The 22,903-nt window shown below is 36.1% G+C and overlaps 4 protein-coding genes across 7 annotated transcripts; 3 read left to right on the plus strand and 1 right to left on the minus strand.

The window, feature by feature from the left end:
* The first annotated feature begins 1,131 nt into the window (after positions 1–1,131).
* On the plus strand, positions 1,132–5,225 carry LOC110838136 (uncharacterized). The gene is made up of 6 exons (XM_022081028.2): positions 1,132–1,332; positions 1,867–2,421; positions 2,934–3,056; positions 3,707–3,843; positions 4,831–4,879; positions 4,967–5,225. Exons 1-6 carry the CDS (start codon positions 1,309–1,311, stop codon positions 5,087–5,089), a joined length of 1,011 nt encoding a protein of 336 aa, XP_021936720.1. The 5' UTR covers positions 1,132–1,308; the 3' UTR covers positions 5,090–5,225.
* A 923-nt stretch (positions 5,226–6,148) lies between these two features.
* On the plus strand, positions 6,149–11,179 carry LOC110838137 (transmembrane 6 superfamily member 1). Of its 3 annotated transcripts, XM_022081029.2 has the most exons (7): positions 6,178–6,227; positions 6,659–6,791; positions 7,447–7,645; positions 7,761–7,962; positions 8,577–8,856; positions 9,873–10,094; positions 10,800–11,179. In XM_022081029.2, the coding sequence occupies exons 2-7, from the start codon at positions 6,771–6,773 to the stop codon at positions 11,058–11,060; spliced, it is 1,185 nt and encodes a 394-aa protein (XP_021936721.1). In that variant the 5' UTR covers positions 6,178–6,227; positions 6,659–6,770; the 3' UTR covers positions 11,061–11,179. The 3 variants fall into 3 exon arrangements, with proteins under 3 accessions (XP_021936723.1, XP_021936721.1, XP_021936724.1); XM_022081031.2 differs by lacking the exon at positions 6,659–6,791 and having other exon boundaries at positions 6,149–6,227; XM_022081032.2 differs by lacking the exon at positions 6,178–6,227 and having other exon boundaries at positions 6,454–6,832.
* An 837-nt stretch (positions 11,180–12,016) lies between these two features.
* On the plus strand, positions 12,017–15,071 carry Mcm5 (Minichromosome maintenance 5). The gene has a single exon (XM_022081033.2). It carries the CDS (start codon positions 12,373–12,375, stop codon positions 14,569–14,571), a length of 2,199 nt encoding a protein of 732 aa, XP_021936725.1. The 5' UTR covers positions 12,017–12,372; the 3' UTR covers positions 14,572–15,071.
* A 273-nt stretch (positions 15,072–15,344) lies between these two features.
* On the minus strand, positions 15,345–22,823 carry LOC110838139 (pyridoxal phosphate homeostasis protein). 2 transcript variants are annotated; one of them, XM_022081034.2, is made up of 6 exons: positions 22,658–22,816; positions 21,829–21,972; positions 20,635–20,848; positions 19,274–19,416; positions 18,364–18,462; positions 15,345–16,514 (listed from the first exon to the last, which is right to left on the minus strand). In XM_022081034.2, exons 1-6 carry the CDS (start codon positions 22,748–22,750, stop codon positions 16,392–16,394), a joined length of 816 nt encoding a protein of 271 aa, XP_021936726.1. In that variant the 5' UTR covers positions 22,751–22,816; the 3' UTR covers positions 15,345–16,391. The 2 variants fall into 2 exon arrangements, with proteins under 2 accessions (XP_021936726.1, XP_021936728.1); XM_022081036.2 differs by lacking the exon at positions 15,345–16,514 and adding an exon at positions 17,520–17,962 and having other exon boundaries at positions 22,658–22,823.
* Between the last annotated feature and the right edge of the window lie 80 nt (positions 22,824–22,903).

A 22,903-nucleotide genomic window follows, 5' to 3' on the forward strand; every position in this document is an offset into this window, starting at 1 on the left:
TATGAACTGTTAGGAATTCTAAATGTGTCAGTTACAGTGTGTTTTAAAGTAGAGATTGTTAATACTGACTGCACATTGTAACATAAGAGAACAATACAGTAACTTTGTAAAATATTCTTAAAATTAATTTACCAAAATAAATATTTGTTCTTGAAGAAATTATTTTAAAACACATACCCCTACAGAGTCAATTAATAGACTCATTATGTTTCCTTTCATTGACAGCACTTTCAATCCAAAGATAGGGTCTTCCTTTTCTTCTTTGTCTAGCCATGCATTCACAAAACATTTCCCAAACTACTTCTGTCAAAGACTCAGAAAAATAAAAACTTAAGAAAGACATATTTGCTACTATTTCCAGTTAACTAAATAATAAATAATACTGAGGCTGTTTGTGAATAAATGGACTAAAGAGGGAGGAAGTTAACAGGAGTCTGAGAAAAACTGCAGAAAGAATATCTTCATACTTTGTGCTCTTCACCTAATATTATTAGGGTGATTAAATCAAAGTGTAAGAGATGGACAGGACAGAAGGCATACATGGGAGAGATTAGAAATGCATACATTTCAGTTAGAAAACTAATGGCAAGAGGCCACTTGGAAGACCTAGACACAGAAAGCAGAGTACTATTAAAATGTTTCCTAGAGAAACAGGGTGTGCCGGTGTGGGGTCGATTCACCTGACACAACACAGAGACCAGTGGCAAGCGCTTGTAAACACAGTACTGAATTTTCAGGTTCCACAAAAGTTGGGGGGATTTCTTGACTAGCTGAATGGCTATCAACTTTTCAAGGACTCTGGTCCATGGCGTTACTTTGTTATAAACAGCAGACTTGAAATTGAAAGATATGAAGAATCAGTGTTTTAGCAAGATAAAATGGTGAGAGGGATTTAGGAGTCTGATAATGCAACAGCACTTCTACCTTTCAGGTTTTTGCCAACTTCGTCCATCTTGATGAAGGAAACACTTTTATAAATGTTGAAAAATGACACATACAGCATTTATGTTTCAAACATATCTTATGTTGGAATAAGATGGAGGTAAGCAGTGGATGATTCAGTAACAGCCAGTGGAATGGGAAATGAGGAGAGGTAAGAGAGGCAGAAGATAAAAACCACATTCCCACCAAAACTCTTGCCTTCTGTATCAGACTTCAGTACGGCTTGAACTATCCCTCAGTAGTACAAAAGGTGTTGTGCAGTTAGTACCTTGTCAAGGGTGCCAGCATGAAAATGGCACTCTGGTGTTAATAGGATCACTTCATTTCTATGCAGAGAGCATATACTTTCATATATTATATACAAAAATGGGTGATGTTCCCAAGGATATGGTAAGAAGCACTTCACTTCCATTGTCTGGTAATTGGGAGAAAAGCTTTGATCTTGGCAGTATGAATAAACGTTGTGGGGAGGGGGAACACATAGACCTTGTAAAAAATATAAGGCTTTAACTCTGCAAACTGTAACATTTTACTAAATACATTTCAACTGATGAATTTCTGGTCACGGATTTTCTGCCATCAGACTCCCACATGGGTCCACACTGTCAAGGTCAAAACTTTTCTTCTAGTTGAGTATCTTAGTCCATTCAAATGTTTTATATTTACCTTCTTCAAGGTCTATGCAAATTATAATTTTGTTTTTATGGTACTGGTTTCTTTGTCTAAGATTTTGTATAAATTAAAGAATGTGTTCATATCACTGGTATTTATGTTGAGTAATTGATGAAAAGAAAGGCAGAATAAAATTTGTGATATGAAGCTGCTGAAAACAGAAGATGACTAAATCAAATGAAATCATTTTGTATTGTAACTGAAAAAACTAACATTTGATGTCCAAATAACTTCATTCTTTAAATGTTACAGATGAAGAAGAAACGTGAACTGACAAAGTCTGATGTACCTGGGGCCAAAAAAGCTCTAGCAGCTGATCCCAACTCACTAGATGCAAAGGAAAAAGTTTGTGGGCACACACTTACCACCACACCAGAAATTGCATGTGGCCCAAGTCCTGTTGCAAAAGCAGATGAGTCTGTGGGAGACACACCAAAAGTGAAAGAGAAATCAAGATCAATTCTCAAACATAATGCAAGTGCTGATGCAGAAATAGAACCTACACAGACACTTTTGCTGAAACCTGTAGCTACTGCTGAAGTCAGTGAAAATGAAACTCCAAAACCAAAGCATACTCTCAAACGTGTTTCAACTACTGAAGAAGTTAAATGTCTTCCTACACAATCCACAGTTGCTACCACAGAGGTTACTGAACAAGAACTCCAGGTGAAACCAGTTGCGTTTGTGGATAAAAATGTTACACCTATGTCTTGTAAAAGTAGAAATGTGGCACCTAAAGCTGCTACTAAGAGGGACATGGAACTGCTTTATGACCTGGACAATGAGAAGTTGGCAGAACTTAAAGAGGTATGTGCAAATTATATCTTGCCACATCCCATCTAAAAGCCTAAAGATTAAAATAATAAAATTATAAGTAATCCGTTGTTTTATAGATGTAAATCTTGGTCTCATTCTGAAATTACAGGATAGGTTAAAGGCATTTGAAAAGAAAATACATAAAAATATATTATAATAAGGAAGATGTAGTAACAGAGAAATGTAAAATATTACATACAAATCCTCATCACCTGTATTCTTTACTAGAATGTTTAAATGAGTGATAATGAGATGGTTGAAAAATACAGCATGCATAACAGAAAAACAATTATTTTAGTCAGAAAATCTTTTGGAGAGATACCTATGTTTGCACTTACAAGATAACAGGTTCCACAAGAGCCACTGGACCCTATCCAAAGCTAGTAGAATCCAGTCCACATCATCACACCCTGATTCATTAAGATCTGCTTTTAAAATTATCCTCCCATGTGGTTAGAAAAAAACAGGAATAATTTTACCCTGTAGTAAAATTCTTGTTACAGGCTTTTCACTTATTTGACCTGAATAATGATGGCTTTATTGATAAAGAAGACTTGAAAAACACATACATCACTCTCGGAAGAACAGATATATGTGATGAAGAGATCCAGTGCATGCTATCTGAGGTACAGTAAGAATGTGCAAGCAAGCATAATTTATGGGAACAGTATGGTCAACTTTCACGATTTCTGTCCAACTGTAAAAAAACTTCACATATCAATCCACATGCTAAATGCAGTCAGTTAAAACTCCAATAATCAGCTTACTAGCAATGAGTTCTGTTCTGTTACATGTAATAAAATATGAATGGCTCCCTGTCATGCAGCTGTTATAGTATGTGTAGGAACAAAAACTAGGGCAATTCTCTCAGACTTGAGAACACAGCTGAGCCAATGGAGATGCCCTTATCTGAGTGAGTCATATAATTTCTATTTTATATAATTCCATAGGACCAATAATGGCTGCTAGTTTTTAAGTTTACATTTAAATACACTGAAATAAATGTATTAAGACAGTTCACTTATATTTGTAACACTTATGGAACAAGAAAACAGCATTATTTTCCTGTTAATTTGAGAAGTGTAACCATGCGTGTACAAAGATAAGCACCCTCTTCAAAATGAAGGGTCAAGCATTCATTACTGTTTTGTAAACTGACACATTTTATCAAATGATGCAAAAGTCTAAACTCTGGAGATTTGGAAACTTAGATAAGCTCACAAACTTCAAGAGGATATATACAAGGCTAATTAAGTATTAAATTCTTCAATTTCAGGCCACAAACCCCTTGGATTTTGATGCATTTGTGATTCTTCTTGGATACAAATCAATAGAATTGGACCCAGAAGAAGTTCTTCTGAAAGCTTTGTCACAATGGGACTATGACAACTCTGGTTTAATCTCAGAAGAAAGGTAAAACTACTTATCCTTTTCACTGTATCTGAACTTCCAAACCTGAAAATTTTGATGTATAAATTAATTATCATATATGACTTAAAATGTTGATGTAAAATGTAGCATAAATTTCGAATTTAGCTGAAAAGCTGAAGCTGATATGACGTGTCCTTCCTAATCACAGCCCTGACAAGTGCCAAAAGAAAACCTGGAAGAACATAAAAAAATTTCTAGTTCCATCATTCCAAGCTAATATGCTGAAAGTTTGTGATCATGTGTCACAGCATTAAGTTACAAACAGTAATAATTTAAAAAAGATATATTGTATTTCATACTAACACTGACTGAAAAAAACTGGTAAAAGTAAGAGAAGACAAAGCCTGCTATTAATGTCATGATTATAATATTGTTCTCTCTATATTATTTGGTCACATGACCTCATTCTTGACCTTTCAGGAGCTTTCCATCAATTTATTTTGAAATCTGTATCTGCCTTTGGTATTGTATCTCAATGCACATTACAGGACCACAAGCCTTTTAATTTTGTATACACTTTCTGCAAATATCCTGTTCTAATCCTCTCTCTCACTGCCTCCTCCTCGCTCTACGAGAGATTTCAGGTTCACATGGCAGTGAATATGAAGACGGCCATCTTCTGAGTTGTAGCACTGTGTAGTCTGATAGAAGTTACTGATATTTCAGAGGTGCTTCCTGCCTCCGTCATCAGGGATTGCAATATACAGTGCAATATTTCACCTTCCTCCTCATTCTTTCTCCCCTAGTCATTCCAGTCATGCTTCTTACCAATCCACCAGTCTACTTGAATCCCTCTCAGCATAGTTTCTTTTTATATATATAAAGGAGAAGAAGAAGAAGAAGAGGCTCTCCCTTCTTTGATGTTTCATAAAATCTCATAATTAATTCACTGTAAAAAACCTAATTAATTTTATTACCACGTCTTAGAAAATGTTTTTACAAGTTTAACATATGAATTACATTTCCCAGAATCAAGCACGATCTAATGATGTGGGGTGACAGATTTTCATCAGATGAGGTATGTAAATGTATATTGTATTATAGTGATAAACTACTGCACACAGTTTGTGCAAAAACTACCTAGTACAAAAAATTTATCTTGCAGGTTGAAATGGCACTGGAAGACGCACCTGTATTTTATCGGCAAGATACCAGAACCTCAATGATTGACTATGTGAAATTCTGCAAGATACTTTGTGGCCTCCGTAAAATGACCAAGATTCCTTAACCAGGGGATTATGAGTCTTAAAAATAACTGACAGTTAATATCATGAGGCTTATTTGTCACAACTATTGGCAATGTGTTAATTCTAATGTCACTGTCACTTTAAAGCAAGTATTATGATTAAAAGTTATCTTCTGAAGTCTCTTGTTACAATTCAGTTTAAAAAAACCTTATTGTCTTTTTCAGGTTACTGATATAACACAATTGTAAAGTACAGAATCTGAAGATTCATCACCACATACACAAAACTTTTCAAAAGACCATATCCCAAGATAATCCAGTTCAGTCTATTTCACAACAATTTGTTTGCTTAACTATTTTGGTTTGCCTTATATGGCAGCAGTCCTCAACTACTGGCCCCGTTTGTTCAATAGATAAAAATTATACTGGACAAACTGCTGCCGACTAAAAAAAATTTGTGTATTATAATTTTTCCTGAATTAAATTCTTTTCCAGTATTAACAGGTCACCAAAGTTGACATATTTTGACAATGCAGGCTAAATCTAGAATGCAAAGTAAGAGGAACATGAGAACAGGTATCACACTAATAACTAAAATATGTAGTAGAATTTTTAAATAAATTCTAATACTATTACCTCCAGAAATCAGTAAGAACTACTATATAGGAAATGTCTGTCTTATAGGTTGCAGCACCATGTAGTTTGGTAGAAGTTTAAAATATTTCAGATGTACTTGCTGCCTCCATCATCAGGGCGCCCTCAGGGTGACCTGATAATCGAGGAAGCTACTGTGAGAACCTCAAATCTAACTATATATGTTCTGATTCAAGTCAGTATTTTACATAGTTCATTTTGTAGGAAATCTCAATACAACTAAGGACTTTCTATACATTTATTTATTATTTATTCATATATTATTTGTAATATACTTTGCAGTATTGTCCAAATATTCGTATAAATTTAATATGTGTATTTAAAATTTTTACATTTTAGTAACTATGTAAGAAGAAACACGTTCTGTGTGGGGATTACAACAGACAAACATGATACATGTTATGATTAAATTTAATCTTTAGGTTACATACACAGTCAGATAAGCTATGTTACATATTACATATATAGAAGCAGTCAAGGCAACATGTAGACAGACTCCCTTGCTGAACTCATGATAAAGCTAGAGGTTAGTATGAAGAGCTACAACATGTGTGCAGTCATATTAAATGGAAAATTCGTGATAATTTCTAGGTTAGAATCTTATAAGCAGTATCATTATGTAAACAATTATGTCCACTTGAAGAAATTCAAGATAAATATTTTGAAGACCAGTTCATGGGCATATTTAAACAAGATATCCTATTCTATAGTGTTTTGACTGAGAATTAATATATATTTTCTGTCATAAATTTAAAGCCTTGTTACCAGGGCAGAATAGATAGAGTAAACAGTTTGGTGAAACCAGGGTATATTTCTGCCCTTCTTAATAATTTTAAACCAGTACAGTCATGCTACTGGAGTGTGGTGTGGGAGGAAGGAGTCATCAACATCATGTCATAGGAGAAACAAATTTAACATTGGGTGGCACACACTAGTTAACTCAGCATTTCTCTCCAGACAAGGTTATCTTCTCAAGGTCCTGGCTGTGTGCCAAAATGAATAGCATAATCACAGAAGGCACTGACAGATATTATAAACTTGTAAGAGAAGCTCTATAAAACAAGAAGACATGAAAGGAACTCCTAAGAAGGTAAACCATCAGCATATAAACATTTCACACCCATACAGCCAGTAAGTGGAAGCAATGTGAATAAAACTACCTTATAAAAATAATGTCAAATGTTAATTTCTATGTATTATTTTAAAAGTAGAAGACCAGTTATAATTAAACAGAAATATTTGAAACAGTTTCCTCACATTATCAAATTGTTACATTATATTATTCTGTAGGGTTCGGTGCTTAATTCCTTTTCCATAAAAGATTTTTAAAAATTCTTGCAGTTTGGTTGAGAACTACTGTTTTGTTTCAGTACAGAAAATATACACAGTTCGATTGTATTTGAACAGAAGAAAAGACCATGCTTTCACTTGGGTACCTTAATAATTAAAAGAATGTAAATCACTGTTACTGACAATACTGTATATAGAGAAAAGCAGAACACAATGTTATGTACATAAAACTACGAGCAGTTTCATCTACAGGAAAGGGAGTAGAGCATGAAATAATTAGCCTAACTGAGACAGTCTGACACAACACACAAACAAAAACTGTGCAACTGCAAGCAAGGTCTCTTGTCCAAGGCCACCCTAAACTGTTTAATACAGGTACATCTACAGGGCAATAGTATTTAGTTTGTAACTTATACATTTTTAGAGTATGACTGTTGTAAACTTGTTACCTGCAGATGGAAACTGAGCTGCTACCTACTATTGTGGCATTAGTGGTTGGCCTACTCTCCCTTCCAATATGTTTTGGCTACACATTGTTGTGCGAGTTACTTCCACCAGTGGGAATGCTAGGACTGGCTGGAGCTATCTTGGCAGGAGTATTGGCCATCTTTGTGATCTTAACAAAGGGAAAGGTTAAGAATAAAATGTATTATGGCAAGTACTTGGACTACTGTCTACAATTTTGTTTTATGTGCACAATACTGTCAACCACTTTTGTTTAAATAGCATTTAAGTTATCATTTGTTAATAGTTCTACTTTCCGATGCAGGTTTTGCTGTATTCATTTTCACGGGAATAATTGACATACTTTCTGGACTGGAGATGGATGGCATTGTGCATGGGTTTCTGACTCTCTATCTCAAGCATGGAGAACCATATCTTGTGTCAGCATGGGGTGCTGTGGTGGCCTACTGGGACGGAACAGTGTTCCTCACATGTTACATCATTATGGCATACCTTTCGAGTAATGGGTAATTACAAATAAAATTAATGACAAAGTACACATCTATATTCAAGATGTTATTCATTAATTTTCTCCACATCATGAAATGCTGATTTATAAAAAGTTTCATGCATTCTTACACAGTGATCTCTAGTTATATAACATGATAGGAGGCACATGTATTGCTTGCATTTATAAACTAATCATATTTTATGAAAATAAATACATTGGCACATAATAAACTAAAATATTAACCAGGGCATTTGATATTGAAGTTAAATTCAACTATAATAAATTCATCATTCTGGATAACATAACTGAAAATTTAATTGTATTTTAATGTAACCACAAAAACTTCTGCAAAAGGCTTTCAAAATTTCTTATTTCCTAGGATTACAACAGATGCCAACAATGGTGGTCATATCCATTAAAATGTGGTGCTTCAGACCTCAGCTTACACTCATGGATCTGAATCTTGGGCATTAGTGTGATCATCAATAGTGCAACTATGTCAGAACACCATGTGAACAACAGGGGCATATGCAAATGGTCACAACACTGTAAATACATTCAAACAAAGATCAAACCTTCCTATCTCACATTTCACTTGAGTTCTGAAGTCTATTTCAACTTGATTTTTAGGAGAAGCTATCGAACAATAGGCCTACACTGGTCCTCAGCTATTCTTAACAGTATGGTGATACTACTGTTGGGAGCTTGTCTCAGCCAATCAGGGCCTGGCTGGTGCACAATCCTCAACATACCCTATGTGCTGTTCCCTCTAGCAGTGGCAGTGCAATGCCTGGCAGAAACACCGAAACCTCTGCACCAACCACAAACAAATGGTAAACCATCTTGGCTTGACAAAGCCCTGGTTTTCCTACTGATTGAATCATCACTTGCTGCCCTGCTTAAGGGACTGGTGAGTTCCTGTCATGTCTATTGTACTCATTCCTTCATAGCTACGTTTGCCAATACAGCACATCCTTAAGGTCACTTGTGTGAGAAGAGTTTGTAAAGGACCTATTAAATTTTATATAAATTAATATGATGGTTCAAGAACAAATCTTCCTTGTCAGGGAGTGAACACATTTTTGCACTTGGTGATTTAATTCCCTCTTTTTAATAAATAATACATTTCATTTCTTAACCTTCATGACTTCAGATAATTTTCTATGTCACTGCAAATTTACACGTTTCTCAACTAATATATTTTCAAATGTTCTTCACCTTATTTAAAAAAAGAAAAGCTGTCCCGCTACATACCATGTGGGCACTTGGGGGGGAGTACAGGTATGGCTCCTACTCATTCTTGACCTTGACACTACCTTATTTAAACAGTTATAAATTTATCCTTTCAAGATATTAAGAAAAACCTCACAGAGTGACTGTCAAACTCATGATACAGACATACATAACAGTTCAGTGGTACCAGAAGAAAAATTGTGTTTTCAATTTTCCTGGTTTTCTGCTCGGTAAAATCTGTCTCCCCAAATTTAATACCACTCCTTACATAGACTGAATATCCCTTAGACCTTAGAAAGCAGAGCACAGGACAGGTCAACACCTTCAGAAAGGTGTTCACTTGGAAGATCAAGATAATGGGAGTTTAATATTATACTGAATCTCAATAGAATTTGTTGCAAATCCATGAATTTAGCAGTCTGGTGGCATCTGGTATTAGCAGTGCTGAATCTTCAGATTCCACTGTAAGAAAGTTACTAATGAAGTATTTAATTTTTAAAATAAAGTATCATGAATCATGATAAAAATGTGCTGTTTGCAACTCTTTCACTAGTCTCTAAATTGCGTTGCATGCTGAAAACTGCTACATACAATTATTTCCTCTTTAACATAGGACAATGCCTGATGCATCAACAAAGTAAATGGGTAGAATGATGTTTACTCATATGCTCACATTACACGTTTTCCTTTCAGGCTACATGTGGCAGCAAACAATATGTTCCAACCTGGTATCGCACAATGGCTGAACCAATCCTACAAGAGGAAGAGCCAGCACCATTTGCAGCCATTCAGGGACTAGTTACTCTGTTCTACTTCCTCCCTGGCTACTTAGTAGTTGCTTGGGGCATAATGGTTAATCCTGGCCAGAGATGGCTTCAAGATTTAGCTGTCATTTTAGCTGGAGCCACACTTCATGTAAATGACTATTGATGCCTTAGATTTATTTACAAGTGGTTTATTTAATAATTCTGTCAGTATCTCAGACTGACTGTGTCATCTTCATCACTGTAAGAACCTCAAATCTCAAACTTTATGTAGTGTTACAATGCTGCTTGTAAAACAGTATTTTTATTTTTATAATGTATAATTTAATGCTACCTAGAATTACTAGGCTGGCATACATTAAGCCAGTGATTATTACTGGTTCACAAACTACTTGTTGGGAAACACTGGTTTAGACCTAAGAACTGTAAGTTCCCTTGAGAAACAAATGTTAAATTTGAAAATTCCCAAACATCTGAAGGCAATAAATACCATGAAGATGGCAGTCTTCTGGGTTTTTAGGCCATGCACTCTGGTAAAAGTTTACAGACGTTTCAGATGTTCTTGCTGCCTCCATCATCAGGGAGAAGATTGACCTGATGATGGAGGCAGCAAGGACCTCTGAAGTGCCAGCAAACTTCTACCAGCCTATACGATGCGACAACCCAAAAGACAGCCATCTTCAGACTCAACACGGTGAAAACATCAAATCCTGCTTAACAAATACCATGTTATAATGGCTAGTCTTTCCCAATTAAATTCCATAATTGTTATCCTTACATCACTCACTGTTATACAACCATTGCAGATGATACAGCACTATTAAATAACCTTTTAATCACAAATATCTGACTGCAGGCTGGTGGTTCAACTGTGGGAATAGTTCTCCATAAGCTGACAAAACCTGAGCATCAACTAACATCAACTGTGAATCATTCTGCCTACTGGGCCTTCTGGGGTGTGAACATACTTCTAAGTATTGTACCTCAGATTGTAGCCCTTAGGTTAACGTGGCTGCCTGTACAAGTCAGACATCAAGTTCAACATGAGAAACTAAAAACAAATGACAAAAGCCAGGAGAAGCAAAAGAAGAGTTCAAAAAAGCTAAAGGAAAACTAAAATTATGATGTTCTTAATAAATCACTTACATGGAACAGTACTGTAAGTTTTCTAATGGCTGTAGCACTGGAATTAACAAAGAAATTCCTTTAATAAAAGAATATTTGGAAGTGTTACAAGTTTTTTCAATAGACACAAATTTCATGACGTTTCGGGTTGATGAGGTTACTAATAATTGTATAAATTACATAGGATAAACATTTAATAATTTTATGCATTCAGATTTATCTTTAACAAGCAAACCCAATCCCACAAAAGATATGTTAATATTATTAAACTGGCTATAAACATTCACTTCTTCCATTTAATAATTCCTGAATCAAGATTGTTGGCAAAGTTGAGGTAAAAAAGCATATGTGGTAGAATAGAATAGTAGTAAACCCCAACTTATCGGTGGCATCTCAGGGCTGTTCGTAATATAATAACTGACCCGAAGGTTCATCACCGGATTAACCAAAGCCCTCAACTGGTCTCTGTCCTCGGCCAGCAAAATCTAATCACCTTCAACTCATATATCCTACAGATCCTGCTTGATATTATCCTCCCATCTACATCTAGGTCTCATCCCTTCAGGCTTCCTGACCAACACCCAGTGCACACCTCTTGCTCCATTCATGGGCACCACATGCCCTGCCCATCTCATTCTTCTTGACTTAATCAACCTGGCAATGCTTCGGAGGAGTACAAATTTTTAAGCTCATAATTATGCAGTTTTCTCCACACCCCATCCTATTCCCTCCTAGGCCCAAATATCTCCTGAACAACCTACACCAGGCCTCGGAACTGGACGGACTCTTTGGCACGACCAAGGCAACTGAAATGGATTTTAGATTTGTAACCTGGAATTCGGAATGATAGTGAAGAGAAAAATTCTTCCAACTGTGAACTGAATTCCAGCTACTCAATCGACGGCCAATAACATGATAACTACAAATAAAACAAACTGTGACTAATTAATTATATTTACAAAAATAGCTGGTAGTAATGTTTAGAAAACTTCCTACGAAAAGTATCTAATTTATGAACTGCTTCAGCATACCTTGTTTAGTATCAAAAGCAGCAGGTTGTACGCAAAATAATTTCCACCACCAAACTGTACTTCTTGCCGGCTCATTACGTAAAAGTAAAGTTATCCACTAACGTGCACTGTTTGCGATACAAATTCATAACTGCACATGACAGTAAAGAACAAGTCTATTTAAACTGAAAGAAAGGAAATTATTATCCCCACGGAACTCAGCAGCAGAGAAATTCAGTGTGTTGGTTGCGCCTGCTTGGATTCTTCGCGCGAAAACAATTCTAAATCGTGAAAATGGAGGGATTTGATGATCCTGGTGTGTTTTTCTCTGATAATTTTGGGGACGTAGAAGCTGATGCTAATCAGCTTAATCTTCAGGCTTTTAAAAGAAAATTTAAGGATTTCTTGAGAAAATTTCACGAAGGAAATTTTAATTACAAGTACAGAAATGAACTGAAACGTCAATACAATCTTCGTCAGTATTGGTTAGAAGTGAACATTGAAGATTTGGCTAGTTTCGACGAGTCGCTTGCTGATAAATTGTATAAACAACCAACCGAAAATCTTCCAGTGTTTGAAGAGGCTGCAAAAGAGGTTGCTGATGAGGTTACGGCACCAAGACCAGAAGGAGAGGAAGGTGTGGAAGACATACAAATCTTTCTATCCTCTGATGCTAATCCAGCCTCCTTAAGAGATATGAAGTCACACGTAGTATCTCGGCTAGTTAAGGTACCAGGGATCATTGTGTCTGCTTCAGGAATCAGAGCTAAGGCAACCAAGATTGCCATTCAGTGTCGTTCTTGCCGAAATATGATTCCAGATCTCCCAGTTAAGCCAGGTTTGGAAGGTTATGTTCTTCCAAGGAAATGCACAACAGAACAGGCAGGTAGACCAAAATGCCCATTAGATCCATTTTTCATTGTCCCAGATAAATGCAGTTGTGTTGACTTCCAGGTGCTTAAGTTGCAAGAGTTGCCAGATTCTATTCCTCAGGGTGAAATGCCACGCCACCTGCAGCTATATTGTGATAGATACCTTTGTGAACGGGTTGTCCCAGGTAACAGGGTTATTATTTTGGGTATATATTCCATTAAGAAAATAACCAAGCCTTCTAAACATGGAGGTCGGGAGAAACCAATTGTTGGTGTGAGGGCACCCTACTTACGTGTTGTGGGAATACAAGTTGACACACATGGTACAGGATTCACCAGTGCTTTACCAGTTACATCTGATGAAGAAGAGATGTTTCGTCGCATGGCATCAAGCCCTAATCTTCATGAACGGATTGCTGCAAGCATTGCACCAAGTATCTTTGGAGCTACAGATATTAAAAAAGCAATAAGTTGTTTACTGTTTGGAGGGTCACGTAAACGTCTACCAGATGGACTGACAAGGCGTGGTGATATTAACATCCTGTTGTTGGGTGATCCTGGTACAGCCAAATCACAGCTCCTGAAATTCGTAGAAAAGGTGTCTCCTATTGGAATATATACTTCTGGTAAGGGATCATCAGCAGCTGGTCTCACAGCTTCAGTAAGTCGTGATCCTATCACTCGCAACTTTGTGATGGAAGGTGGAGCAATGGTTTTGGCTGATGGTGGTGTAGTCTGCATAGACGAGTTTGACAAGATGAGAGAAGATGATAGAGTTGCTATCCATGAGGCAATGGAACAACAAACAATATCCATTGCCAAGGCTGGCATCACAACAACCTTAAATTCCCGCTGCTCTGTCTTGGCTGCAGCCAACTCTGTTTTTGGACGTTGGGATGATACAAAAGGAGGGGAGAATATTGACTTCATGCCTACTATTCTGTCCCGTTTTGACATGATCTTCATAGTGAAAGATGTGCATGATGAAAACAGAGACAAAACCCTTGCAAAACACATCATGAATGTCCATATGAATGCTGGTCAGATGTCTGATGATGTTGCTACAGATGGAGAACTGTCACTAATGATGATAAAGAAGTACATAAACTACTGCCGGCTTCATTGTGGTCCGCGACTTTCAGAAGCTGCTGGGGAAAAACTGAAAAATCGCTATGTGCTGATGCGTGGTGGAACTAGGGAACACGAGTTGGAGATGGACAAAAAGTTATCCATTCCAATCACTGTGAGACAGTTGGAAGCCATCATACGCATAGCTGAGTCTCTAGCTAAGATGCAGCTGCAGCCATTTGCAACAGAATCACATATTAATGAGGCATTGAGATTGTTCAAGGTGTCAACCTTGGATGCTGCAATGTCTGGAACTCTGGCTGGTGCTGAAGGTTTCACTTCAGAGGAAGACCACGAGATGCTTACAAGAATTGAGAAACAATTGAAGAGGAGGTTTGCCATTGGTTCACAGGTTTCTGAGCACAATATTGTGCAAGATTTCTTGAGACAGAAGTATCCAGAGCGAGCTATTTACAAGGTAATCCACACAATGATTCGCCGAGGGGAACTGCAGCACAGGGTGCAACGCAAGATGCTTTTCCGTCTCGCATAAGTGGGGCAAGTTGGTGTAAACTTAAATATTATCTTTTATATATGGGAAATGTAATATTTAAGCTCCTCAGTTTTCATAGAAAATAAATATTAGGAATAATGCAGAATAGTTTGAAATACAATAAACCTTTGTTAATCCAAATATTGCATAATCCAGTCCTTGGTTGGTACCATGTGGTTGTGCTCAAAGTTTATTAACATCTGTACAGTGAAAAACTCATTCTGTCATCCTTAAGTAACTTCTTTATCATGTCCTAAAAGTGTTTAAGAGTGAATTATGGCATGTAATTAAAGCATATCATCATCTGAAGCACATTAATAAATTAAGGAATGAGACTCTAAATTACTGTTAAGGTTTCACCTATAGTAGTTTTAATATGTTTATGTTCTGACAAGGCAGTTCCTCAAGCTAAGAAGGGATAAGCATGATCCTTTGAGATAAAGCTTACATTCCTGATATAATTACTGTGTCATGGTATATTAAAACAATATTAAAGTGTTTCATATGTATTTTTTGTTAAGCTGAAGACCTGCAAACTCCTCCCACTTCTACCCATCATGCCTTTCACCTGACACATTTGGTGATGCTATTGTAAGAGCTCATAAGGCACAATACTGGAACTATAATCCACAACAATTGGTAGAGTTACTTTTGTTCTGATTCCTGTCTTCAAGTTAAAAATACAATTTTCATACTGAGACTTTCTGCATATACACTTTTCTTCTGTAGTAGAAAAAAACTTGAAAGGAATTAGGGAAAATTAAAACAGTGAAGATTTGTAAGAATTTTTAATGCACAGTCCATGTATGTTCTTGTGAATTCAATACATACTAAGCTGTTTCCAGATATTCTTTGTTAACAAAACCAATGAATGTTAAGAAAATTCTGAAATTAAGATGTATTGTGATTTTCTGGTTTTTAGTTTGTTCCAAAACCAGTTTCAAAAAGTAACTCATGTTTTGAAGTAGCTGAGACAAATTGACTATGTCCTCAAATGAGACAGCTTCAGTATAACTGGGAACCACTGTTGAAGTACTGAATTGAATCTACTTCCTTGAGAGTTTTCTGGCATATGATTTTGCATACATAATGTTGTTTCACAGCCTCTCTCACATGTACTTTTCATTGTTTGCAACTTATATTATATACACCATCAGTTGTGACACATGTGGCCCATGTGAATATATTGTGGACTTCATTCTCATGTGGCTGAACACTTGAGAATAGTTCAGTGAGTTCTAGTTATTTCTGTTTGATGCAGTGTTGGATCATTTGGTGTGGTGATAAGACAATGTTAACAGTAAACTGAGAATTACATAAAATTACTGGGAAATTCCTCATTTTTGAATTGCATCAATATATGACAATGTTTCAGTAGGCCGTGGCCATGACCCACACGGCTCTGCACAGCATATTTCATGACTGAATCAAATCTCTTCTGGAACCTTGCCTTGGACACCAAGGTCCTTTGGGCAGTTCCAGACTTATGGGCTTACTTATACATAAAGGTATTTCAACTCATATTCACTCCATTCAAAACCAGAGAACCTGAATTAGACAGGAATTTGAAGCCATTAACCTAGACATCCTACATCACATTGTCGACAGCTTTACAATGAGACTTTGACAATGTACTGTAGAGGAAGATGGATTTATTTGAATTATATAATATTTGAAAGGTAAACTGACACTGCACACTTAATCCACATGTATTTAGAGCAAGTACCACTCTTGTAATAGATATATTTTCCATTAGTTTGATACTTATTGGTTTATAAAACCACCATCTTCTGTCGGCCACCTGCAATATTGTCACACTCTTAACTTACAGTATCATTTTCTATCCCCTTTGAAACAGTATCTGTATTCGTAACACTATACTTCTTGTCTCGATGTCCAAATATTGAGCTTCCGATCCGAACATTTGTACTTCCCATTTCAATCTGCAGATACCATTTAAACACAAATTAACACACATTTTCCAGTCATGAATATTATTTACAATATATATTCACCTGGCAATGCTGATGTAGTGGAATAAAGGTAACTGGTGGCAAATTTAGTACAGAGCTAGGTATAAGCAATATTTTTTGGTGAGTCAACTGCATAAGAAAGGATCGCCAATAATACCAAGATTAAGATGGCAAGGTAATGTTGTAATGAAAACAGATCATGAAATGTGGGTTGGACATGGAAAGAGACCACTTTCAAGTCCAACAGAATAATGTTCAGTGGAAGAGGATATAAAGGTGTGGACTAGAATCAGGTGGCTCATGATATGGAGAGTCTAATGACAGATGTTTCGAAACCTCAATCAAAGCCTCGGACAGACGGACCTAACAGCAGCGAAGGATAGGAACGAATGGAAGAGGAGAACTGAGGAGGCCATGGACTGAATATGGACCGGAGAACCATAGAAGAAGAAGAAGAAGAATGACAGGTTCTTGTGATGAACCTACAAGAGGGCACTTCTTAGATCACCTAAATGAACAAGAAAACAAAAGAATAAGACGATAACTTCCTTTCAAGATAGTGCACCACGTAGTCTTGTAGATAGTGAATAGTGATTCAAAGGTGCTTACTGCCTCCATCATCAACAGGTAAGCCGCGCACAAGAAAGCAGGGTGAAGGTATAGGAGGAGGCTGGACAACGTTAAAGGTTGGTCCAGCCAAGTGTCAACAATGTGCGGCTTCCTCCTGTATCTCTACCTGCTTTATCGTGCATGTCATACTCATCACCCTGATGTAGTTAGCAAACACTTCATACTTGCCTCTGTGAGAACCTAAAATTCAATTAAAAAGAATAAATTTGTGAGTGTACCAAGTATCATTAAAATAAAAAATTATGAGTAAGTTGGAAGTAACTGAAGGGTTTAAGATCTACAGAAATCTGTTACACCACTTATGTAAATACATGTTTAAGATCTGCAGAAACCTGTAAATACATGTATAATTGTACCCAACTTTATTAACACATTGCCATCTTATGTACTGTGTTATAAGAACTGTAGTAAAACTAATCCATGTTAATCATTAACAATGTTATAATTTTTATACACAAATCTTGACAATTTTGTGACTGGCATATTGACTCAAAAGTAACATTCTGGGCTAGAATTTTAATCAAAATAACAATTATAAAATTCTTCAATGTATTCATGGAGAGTATGGCCAAATGCTGTACAAGCATTTGTCTTTTTCACCTCTTTATGAACTGTGCTAAGAGAGAATGAAATGCTGTATAAGTGTGATTGCTTTGTGTGTAGTCAGTTATTGCTTCTTGCATTACCATATAAAGGTGCAGCTCTGAAGATACAGATGCAGTTCTTCAATCACAGAGCATCTTGGTAAGATGCAGGCAGTATCATTCCTCCAAATCATTGGTAACTATCTACAAGACATGACATCATAACCCAGAAGACAATCAACATCTTGCCACCCGAACCTCAGATCTCAAAAAAGTAAAACATATTTTGTAAATATTTATCATTCTAATTAGAATGTTAACTGTGTGAACAAAATTAAAATGTACAGTCACAACCCAAAAGACAACAGATGTTACACATTTTTCTGAAAATGGAAAAATTGGCAATAGACGGGCAAAAAATCTGTTTGTAGGATAAGTTACATGATAACACAAAAACTACATGGTATCACAACCAACACTGTGACTGCCATGATCTTGGAATGTTACTTAACAGATCATTTAATCACTAAGTACATCTATTTCAGACACTTAAAATTACCTTTTCCTGCAGTATTACCTATGAATAATTACAAAGTATAACTTACTGCATGTTCAAAGTCATCTGACATCCCCATGGAGAGCTCTAGATTGTCTATACCAATACCAAGAGCTTGGCAAACTTCACCTTGAACTTTCTTCAAACACTGCAAAGTGACAGTAATGTATTAGCTGCAGTTCAATGATGCTTAATGACAGAGAACAAGTTAGGGAATGCATAGTATAACAACTGTGACATTTTCACTCTCCTTTTGCCTCTAGATTTCTGATTAATGAAAGTTCTTTTGTAAGTAGTTATGGGATCCTGTTTGTTCTGAAGGTCAATAACTTATGCAACAGGATGTCTGGTGCCTGTTGGGCTCAATGACGATGCAATCAGGACGATTCTCCCCTACTTCAAGGTCACTTCCATGTGAAGAAACAAAAATACTTAACTAACTATATGGAGTAGAGTCCTTGAGAAGCTAACAGTCACTAAGCTAGTTTAGAAATTTCATGTCTATTATGGAATTCAAAGGTTCATTACCACATTAATTAACAAACCTAATATAACACAAAATTTTAGAAGCCTATATTAAGCAACACTGTTAATTTTTAACCTGAAATATTACATCTTGTGTATTAATAATAACCTTCCACAAAATATATATTCAGAAAGAGTTACTTTCATGGAATGTTTTCTCAATGATGTGTTTTCATCGTCTGATAGAAAGTTTTCATGAAAATAACCATTTCTGAATGAAGTTGTTTAGACATTTACATTAGTGATGATGCTCACATCTTAAATTTGCATGACTGTCATGTTAGCATTACTGATAGCTTCTAGTGGCATGATTTCTACACAGATTTTTATAGGCTGATTCATCCTTACAAAATGAGGAAAGCAGAATACCACACCAATCTTATTGAAGTAAAAAGGCCCAAAAATATGGAACATATCCTACTTGTCATACTTACAATGAAATCTGGATTTGGTCCCTGAGATAAATCATGACCAAATTTTCCTATCGTCATGAGCCCAATTAGCTCCAGACTGGGACATTTATCTAAAATATGTTTCACAAGTTGTGTCGCTTCCTCTAGAGCACAGCCATTCTTCTCTGTAGCAAAGAAAAATATTACATGTAGTTTCTTACCATTGCATTTCAAACCTGCAATTAATTCCAACCATCAAATGTAATACATTATAATCAACTGTTTTAACGGTTACAATCAGATATTACACACATTTCAGCTCCGCTGAGTTACCTTCAGATTTACTGCAATTATATGGCTTTAATGTTGGTAATAAATAATTATTAATCATGTTTCATTTCTACCGAACCATCTTCAGAAGTATCAAAATGATAAGGTTCTCATGTTTGATAATAAATGTGATTTTAACTGCTGTACCAATTGACTATAACATATTATATTTGACAGTCTAAATTAATATGTAAAAAAGCTAAACAAGCTAAACTAGCAAAATATTGGGAATTATTTTTATCTTTTATGGAACAAACCTGCCAGTACTGCGTTCAAGATAAGAAACTGAAGATGCATTGGTTAGGGCTACTGAATGGAACAGCAACAAATTACATAACGGAACAAGCAAAAGTAATCGGACAACAGATAGGTGTGAAAATATGTATAAAGCAGTGGGTGGTTGAATCACTTCAAACAATGATGTGGACTAACCCAGCACAACAAATAAAACCGATGGAGAAATAGCAGAGATGATTACAGTCCTGGCACTTAGCTGGTCGCAGAGTCAATATAATTGTTTTGTACAGATGTGCAAACTGATTACAGAGTATGCCTTTAAGTTTCACAGCATTGCAGAGTGACTAAACCCCAGGTAAATACAGACTGCTCAGACTACAATGCAAGTTTCCTCATCTTCATCATCCTTCCTACTTAGAGACTTGGTTATAATCATCAGAGAACAGAACCTTTCCATCATTTCTGATATTCCTAAATGTTTTTTTCTAGCTTTATAATTTAGAAACTTTTTATTAGTTTAAACTAAAATAATCAATTAGTATTATGGCTACTAATTTCACACTATATTATTAATTTCAAATACAGTTTTATCTTTTCAGATCCATAGTTATAAGAGTTAAATTCCAGGTAAACAAGAAAAATGTTTCTTAAAGTAAATATGCAGGTAATATGGGATACTCAAACAGTATTTTCATATATGAATCTGAAACAATACAAACACTGTACAAATAAAGTTGTTAATGGTGTTAAGATGATGTGGCTATTTATACCTGCTACAAAATAATAATTATTAATGCAACTGGTGAATCACTGGTTCTGTATGTTGATGTACTAACCATCCTCTCCACTTGTGTTAATTTGTGCCATAACCTTGAGTCTTGCACCCTGTCCTTTCTGTTTGGTCCACGCCACATCTAAAGCAGTTGCCAGTTTATCAGTGTCAACAGTCTCCACCAAGTACAGGCCAGGAACAGACACAACTTTGCTCACTTTGTTCCGTTGCAGGTGGCCGATGAAGTGCCACTTGATCTCTGAACATTTATCTATAATCTTAAAATAAATAAATGTGATTCACAAGTTTCCTTTTCACACGACTAATGCAATAATATGAAAACTAACGATACCTCATTCTGAACAAATCCTGGCAGGATACTTAAAATTAATCATTATATCAAGTAGGTCCACTCTGCTTTTTAGACTACTTTTTACATATAATACCATACTCATCACTATATATGAAGTTTTTAAGTTTAAAAATAATCAGACACATTTTATTATGTCTAGAAAATAATTATTAATCTTGAAGTTCTATCAAATGTGCTCAGCACATCAGGCCCATTGTTACCTGTCACTCTCTCATATGCCTGTCAAAGGAAGTAAAATCTATCACTGACCAAACAGCATGACATGAAAAATAAAATTATAGGCAAGGATATCTTTGGCTTAAAGACATGATGTGGTCTACACTAGGCAATGAAATTATGAGCACAGCTAACAAAGGGTTAATATCACACCCACATATAGCCAAACCAGTTGAAAAACCTTCAAACATATCTAGCGTCAAAGATTTCTGTCGTCTGGGTTATTGCGCTGTGTAGTCTGGTCGATGTTAACCAACGTTTCAGAGGTCATACTGCCTCCATCATCAGGGCGATGACGGAGGCAGTATGACCTCTGAAACGTTGGTTAACATCGACCAGACTACACAGCGCAATAACCCAGAAGACAGAAATCTTCATACTCACCGCTGTGAGAACCTCAAGTCTTACATATCTAGCGTCAGTTCAAATCACGTAGCTTTCTCATAAATATGTTATCTGAATATCAACATCACCAATATTATAGAGACATTTTTGGAAGATAATTGTATTTAATATATACAACTTTCAACCACATGTGATTTATTGGTAGAGGTTGACATGTGTTTAGACCAAAATATGTTCAAGTCATGACTGACATATAATAAAATCTGTTTGTTTTTGAATAACAATTTACTCAAAACAAATAATTAATCATTCCAATGCTCTTACCTCTGTGTCATGACCTTTGTCAACAAGCTCCTGGACATAATTCTCTCCAAAATTTCTTTGACCATGTTCATAAGCTGTAAGAATGAGATCTTTGGGTTTTGTCTTGCTAACAGCCACAAGTCTAGGTTGCACTTTCTGCAGTTCCTACAAAAAATATTATAACTGAATATTTAAACTACAAGTTAAATTAACACAGTATGTACTCTTCTCACTCACTCACACACACATACATACAAAGCTTTGTCAGACATAGGGAACAGGAAGGCATGCAGGATGACGTGCATGATGTTCATACCAGGTTTTATAAATAAACTATCAACTGGTTCAAATGTATTAGGAGGAACAATCATACCTACCTATATGTCCACAATGTACCACAAACCAAAAGAACATAATCAGCTTATCCTCTGCTGCTTCTACTTTTGGCACCATTATATACAAATTGAAAAATGACACAACTTATGTTGGTCTTTTAGGTTATAACATATGGATTTGCAGGCTGACATCAGTGTTCTGGAGGAACACACTGGCATCCGCGTGTGCTTCGTTCAAAAGTGTAAGAACCAAATGGCCTGTCTTATGTTGTGTATAGTCACATGACTTCTGGAAAATATAGTACTTTCCATCTTAACCGAAAAAGAATGTAATATATGAATGAAGCTTTCGATCTGTCGATGGTAATTGAAATGCTATAATACAACTGTGATTCAGATTTAGCCTTAATATGTACATGTTACTTGTGGAAGTGCAATAACAACACAACTGTAACATAATATGCGTTGACAGCCTGTCAGAGGGAAAATATGGTTATTTTAATCACTTTACTTACAGGTGCTCTTTTCTGGCTTGCTGCTCGTACTCGTTCACGAACAACCCGTAAACCTTTCACCACATCATACTCTGACATGATTAATCTTAGCATAACATAAACCACACTTCGATACAATCAAGTCGATTGTAGTATTTCGATTACGACGGCTGTCCCTCACGATGATCCCACATTGTGAGAGAAATTAGAAACGATGAGTTTGAAGCTCGAGTTTCACAGAGCATTGATACTATTGTTGCCCATCTC

The sequence above is a fragment of the Zootermopsis nevadensis genome, unplaced genomic scaffold (assembly GCF_977971745.1).
Source record: "Zootermopsis nevadensis isolate Lab colony 2312 unplaced genomic scaffold, Znev_1.0 Znev_ptg000061l, whole genome shotgun sequence".
NCBI classification, from domain to species: domain Eukaryota; kingdom Metazoa; phylum Arthropoda; class Insecta; order Blattodea; family Termopsidae; genus Zootermopsis; species Zootermopsis nevadensis.

Coding starts and splice junctions, on each gene's coding strand:
- LOC110838139 (XM_022081034.2), bottom strand. CDS start 22,750: ATGCTAAGATTAATCATGTCAGAGTATGATGTGGTGAAAGGTTTACGG. Junction 18,463..19,273: donor GACCAAATCCAGATTTCATT/GTAAGTATGACA, acceptor GTCACTTTGCAG/TGTTTGAAGAAAGTTCAAGG. Junction 16,515..18,363: donor CAGATGACTTTGAACATGCA/GTAAGTTATACT, acceptor TGGTATCTGCAG/ATTGAAATGGGAAGTACAAA.
- LOC110838137 (XM_022081029.2), top strand. CDS start 6,771: ATGAAAGGAACTCCTAAGAAG. Junction 7,646..7,760: donor TAAGAATAAAATGTATTATG/GCAAGTACTTGG, acceptor TTTCCGATGCAG/GTTTTGCTGTATTCATTTTC. Junction 8,857..9,872: donor CTGCCCTGCTTAAGGGACTG/GTGAGTTCCTGT, acceptor TTTTCCTTTCAG/GCTACATGTGGCAGCAAACA.
- LOC110838136 (XM_022081028.2), top strand. CDS start 1,309: ATGGGTGATGTTCCCAAGGATATG. Junction 1,333..1,866: donor GTGATGTTCCCAAGGATATG/GTAAGAAGCACT, acceptor TAAATGTTACAG/ATGAAGAAGAAACGTGAACT. Junction 3,844..4,830: donor GGTTTAATCTCAGAAGAAAG/GTAAAACTACTT, acceptor TACATTTCCCAG/AATCAAGCACGATCTAATGA.
- Mcm5 (XM_022081033.2), top strand. CDS start 12,373: ATGGAGGGATTTGATGATCCTGGTGTGTTTTTCTCTGATAATTTTGGG.